The 5,314-nt window shown below is 37.4% G+C and overlaps 1 protein-coding gene across 1 annotated transcript in view; it reads right to left on the bottom strand.

The window, feature by feature from the left end:
• Positions 1-4,356, bottom strand: part of CD2AP (CD2 associated protein) — a 72,217-nt gene extending 67,861 nt beyond the window's left edge. Inside the window, exons 1-2 of the mRNA XM_015812295.1 lie at positions 4,341-4,356; positions 1,894-2,054 (exon numbers count right to left, since the gene is read on the bottom strand). Of these exons, the coding sequence (XP_015667781.1) occupies positions 1,894-2,054; positions 4,341-4,356 (177 nt within the window). The remainder of the gene's footprint in view (positions 1-1,893; positions 2,055-4,340) is intronic.
• Between the last annotated feature and the right edge of the window lie 958 nt (positions 4,357-5,314).

The following is a 5,314-nucleotide window of genomic DNA, read 5'->3' as shown; positions in this document are numbered from 1 at the left end:
GTATAGATGGTACTTTGCTCAATAGTAGCAACTGTGAGAGGGATCTTGGAGTCCTAGTGGACAATCACTTAACTATGAGCTAGCAATATGCTGCAGCTGCCAAAAAAGCCAACACAGTGCTAGGCTGCATTAATAGAGGGATAGAATCAAGATCACGTGAAGTGTTAATACCACTTTACAATGCCTTGATAAGGCCACACTTGGAATACCTGCATCCAGTTTTGGTCACCATGATGTAAAAAAGATGTTGAGACTTTAGAAAGAGTACAAAGAAGAGCAAGAAAGATGATTATATCCTGGAATTGGATATGTCTAGTTTAATGAAGAGAAGAATGAGGGGTGACATGATAGCAGTATTCCAGTATCTCAGGGGCTGCCACAGAGAAGACGGAGTCAAGCTATTCTCCAAAGCACCTGAAGGCAGGACAAGAAGCAATGGATGGAAACTAACCAAAGAGAGAAGCAATCTAGAACTAAGGAGAAATTTCCTGACAGTTAGAACAATTAATCAGTGGAACAACCTCCAGAAGCTGTGAATGCTCCAACACTGGAAGCTTTTAAGAAGAGATTGGACAGCCATTTTCTGAAATGATATAGGGCAGTGATGGCGAACCTTTTAGAGACCGAGTGCCCAAACTGCAACCCAAAACCCACTTATTTATTGCCAGGTGCCAGGTGGGCGTGGCCCACTGGGTGGGCGTGGCTGTGATGGTCATGGCAGACTGGGTGGGTGTGGCCAAGGTGAGCGTGGTCACCTCGATGTTGCTCATGGGGAGGGACGCCTATAGGGGCCGGGCAGGGTTGGGGGAGATCCAGGGGGTCTCTGGCAGGTGGAGTGGTGGGTAGGAGGCTCATCCTGCGGGGTGAGGCAAGACAGGGTGGGGGTGCCATTATCTCAGGGCAAGGCAAGGCAGGGGCCGGGGCAGCTGCTGCCTGACATCATTGGCCCCCCGCACACAGAGGCCAGTAAGCGCATGGGGGCCGACAGTGTCCGTCAGCAGCCACAGCCTGCCGGCCCCTCGACCGGTGCCCTCTGGGGCTCTGCAGCCTGCCACCAGCAGTTCAGAGAAATGCCCACAGAGAGGGCTCTGAGTGCCGCCTCTGGCACACGTGCCATAGGTTCGCCACCACTGATATAGAGTTTCCTGCCTGAGCAGATGACCTCCAAGGTCCCTTCCAACTTTTTTACTACTACTACTACTACTACTACTACTACTACTACTACTACTACTACTACTACTACTACTCCAGAAAATCAATTTTAAAAAAGATGTTTGCCTATCAGTGAACTAATATCTACTAGTAAAACATATTAATTTTCTTTAATACCTATCAGGGCATACTGATGTCACAATTTCCTGTTAACTCTATTATACTCTATTGTTTGCAATAGGAAGGACATGACTAGACGTGTAAGGCCATTGAAGGCAAGCACATATTTTTATCATGACCAAGCTGGCATGAATTGAATAACTATTATTCTACTTGTAGTTCAACACACAACTAGCATCTACATATAGAAGGGATGAAGTGATTACTCACTACAGAAATATTAACAAAAGGAAATGCCACCAGTCCCACCTTAGGCATGAAAGCCGGCTAGGTGACTTTGGGTTAGTTACTCAGTCTCAGTCCAGCCTACCTGACAGGGTTGTTGCTCCAGGAAAAATAGGAGGAGAAAGGAGTATTAGGTATGTTCAGCCTTGAGTTATTTATAAAAATAATAAAGGCAGGATAAAAAGTACACTGAAATATCTTATGTAAATATGTTATGTCACATCACTCTTCAAATCCACTTTTCTGATTCTTTCTGATCTCTAAGCTAAATTCCCACCAATATAGATATAATAAAATAAAGTTATTCAACAGCTTTAATGAAGAATGAATGCTTACCTTAACAAAGTTATCAGGGAACATGCCCCTTTTTCCATTTAGTTCTCCTTCTAGCCATCCTTCTTCTTCAAGCTTTTTCACATTCCTTATGATTTCACCAACTCGAATGGTTATCTCATCATCATGTACAGCATCATAATTATATTCCACAATATATTCAACTGGGATAAGAAAAGAAAAAGAATCAGTTTAGTTCAATAAAACCTATAAAAATGATTTTTTTAAAAATGTAAGCTATAAAGTGAAAATGAACGCAGGGCTTTTACATAGAGCATTCAATAAGGTTGCTTTGCAAAGCATATTAGCACAAGCAAAACACTCCTTGAAGTTAAAGCAACCTTATCTTCTGGGAGTCAAATGACTGCTTCAAAAACTGAGTATGCATATACAGGCACCAGATATCAAGATCACCCATAAAATGAAGTGGCTATGTGTACACACAGAGCAACCTGGGGAAAGCTGCAAACTTCCCAAAGAACTCGGTTACCCTAACATTTCAAGACGGGACTGTTTAAGTTATGCTACTGTACTTTCTGAAATCCCTCTTACAAATTACCCTGCTCTTAGATTATGGTTGCAACTGTAAATTTAGTTGTTAAGAAACAAATAGAAGTATGATTTCCTGGTTAGAATCAGACTACAACTTATTCCTAAATAAATTACCCAACACAACACACATTCAGTTGCATCTTTTGGGAACTTCAATCTATTCAAGAGGAAAAAGGCCATATACTCATCTTTTCTGTTCTAAGGGATTTACTCCACAATCATAAAACTAAATCACAATGAAGGCAGTAATTCTTCTCCTCTTCTCGGATATCTCGAATTTTAAAAGAGCATCAGGAGACAACATAACCACTACTGCAAAGATCGTAATGAAGCATATATAAGCAAAAGAAGTTTTCCAAGTCCTTTCAATTTTGGGGGGGATGACTGAAAATTTTCATCTCAGCCCTATCATAGCTTTTTAAAATTAAAAATATAAAAAGAAATGTTACTGTATTAATTCCTTAATGTATCCCCATATAAACTGCTTGTTAATTAGCTGGCAAACCAACTGAAGTTAGGTACAATCTGAAAATATTTTCTGGCTGTCATGAACAAGTTATTATTATTATTATGGTTTGTCACGCAGTCAGTCAGGTGGATTTGGCATTTTTATCCCACATATCAAGTCCTTCCCAAGGACCCAAGATAGCTGGTGTTGTTGCCTGATGGTGTTAAAGGTATTATTGCAGGATGGAAGCTATTCCAAGTAAAGCTACTTTTTACAATTAACTGATTGTGATTTTGCTAATACCACAACAGTGTTTATATGGTGCTCCAGTTATTTTGGAACTGGACACTACTTATATGGACAAGCTTGGATCAAGTATGTAATTGGAAGTAGAAGATGGAAAAATGTGATCAAGTCAGCCAGGGTGTTGTCCAGTGTAGATTGCAGAGCAGACCACAAATTATTGGTGTCAGATAACTTAGAAAATTGAAAAAGTAGATATGCCAGGAAGATTTGACTTAGAAGGGTCAGACCATAAGATCAACACAAGGAACAGATTTGGTACTTTTAATTTACATGAAAGAGAACATGAGGAAGAAGGGAAGGCACAAGAAACACTATGAAGGCTGGAGACAAAAAAAATAAATCCCAAAATCAAAAAAAGGTTAATGTGGTTTTTATACCAAGTTATTATAACAGCACAGGAAAGATGGAGGATAAATGCTTTCAGCAGCAAAATGGATGTACGATGATGGAACATAATTTTCAAAATTATGTAAGAAATAGGGAAAACTATCTCAATAAAGAATGTAGTTATACTGTAACACCTTATAATGTAAATAACAGACCATTTAACAAATACCAAAGCACCAGGTGCAGATAAAATGTCCTTTCATCAACTTAAATCTGCAGAAGGGACTACAGATATTATCAGTTCTGGGTGAACAAATATGGAACAAAACTATGAGATCTAGAGATTGAGAACGAGGCAAAAATGAATATTGTCCTGATATTATGTAGCAAATGAATAAATTATGTAGCAAATATAAAAATTGCAGGACTGAAAAATAAACAAAACTGGAGGTTGAAAATTTTATAGACAACTCTACTTTGTTAGCTAAAATAGAAAAGTCTTAGAAGAGTTCATTATGGAAATAAAAATAAAAGTGAAAAAACAAAGTGAATATTTCAATTAAAAATTAAAATGAACATTTAACATTATTAAAATTAACACTGGTACGTTAAAATTAACATGTTAAATATTACGTTGAAGACGAAGAAATGAATATAGTTTTGTTTTCTTAGACTCAAGTATAAAAATGGGTAATATGCTGCTACAGGAATATAAAAGAGATTGAAATGGAATTATAGAAATACAGAAATACTTCTCTTTCATTGAAAGGATACTTCAATAACAACAAAGTTCAGGATAATTAATGCAATGGTTTACCTGTGCTAATGAACATCTGTGAACAGTAGCATTGAAAAAAAATGAGAGAAAGGATATAGAAGACTGATAGACTTGCTGGAACCATCAATCCTTGACCAAGGTTGACTATGCCACTGAAGCGATGAGCAGAAACCCATATAATTTTACAAAGTGCTGAGAAAATATGACGAATTGAAAAAAATGACTATGATTGGCAATGTTGTTGGGAGTAAGGGAAGGGGAAGACAATAAATATGCTTTTGGCCACAAATATTCTTGGAAGAGCTATAAACTGACAGTGGAATTTTCTTACATAATCATCAGGGATCACAAGCAACTCAACAGCCCCAACTATTCACCAAATTTTTATACTGAATATATTAAAAAGGGGACTTTTTCTGTCATCTATTTTAAGAAATTTTAATTTTAGGGAAAGGTATATATTTTAAAGTAAATATTGGCTTCTTTTAAGCATTTGTTTATCAAGATAGCCATTGCCAAAACCCAACACACCTTTCCAAGATGCTTCATCAGAAAACACTTGTATTAAGGAACATCTAATGTTGCTATTTCTGGGTGAAAAAACACCAATCATGATGTTTACAGTGTAGGCATGTCCTCATGATACGAAGAATGAATGAGGTGATAACTCATTAAACCTTCTTTGAGCCTATTAATTACATTTCTAACAGAATAACTCAAGTTCAAACCAAGGGAGATTACAGGAAACCAAACTGATCACTTTACAAAAGAACGAATACTGTAAGATAGCTTTATAAGGATACCCCCAAGACAGACTATATAAAAGGCAGCTCTTGACTTTCTTAAGAATATATCCTGGCAACTTTGAAAGGAAAACCAGAATCACGTTATGTGAGATGGGGGCCCTATAAATTTACTAAATAAATAAATTCAATTTCAGTTTTAACCATTTAAAACTTCTAAACTTATTGAGAAGGTTTACACATCAGAAATGAGAGATTAGGAAAACAATT

This window comes from Protobothrops mucrosquamatus, unplaced genomic scaffold (genome assembly GCF_001527695.2).
Source record: "Protobothrops mucrosquamatus isolate PMUCROS unplaced genomic scaffold, P.Mucros_1.0 scaffold78, whole genome shotgun sequence".
In the NCBI taxonomy this organism is placed as follows: Eukaryota; Metazoa; Chordata; class Lepidosauria; order Squamata; family Viperidae; genus Protobothrops; species Protobothrops mucrosquamatus.
The sequence above is the reverse complement of the archived record's forward strand: the minus strand, read 5'-3'. Positions and strand labels throughout refer to the sequence as shown.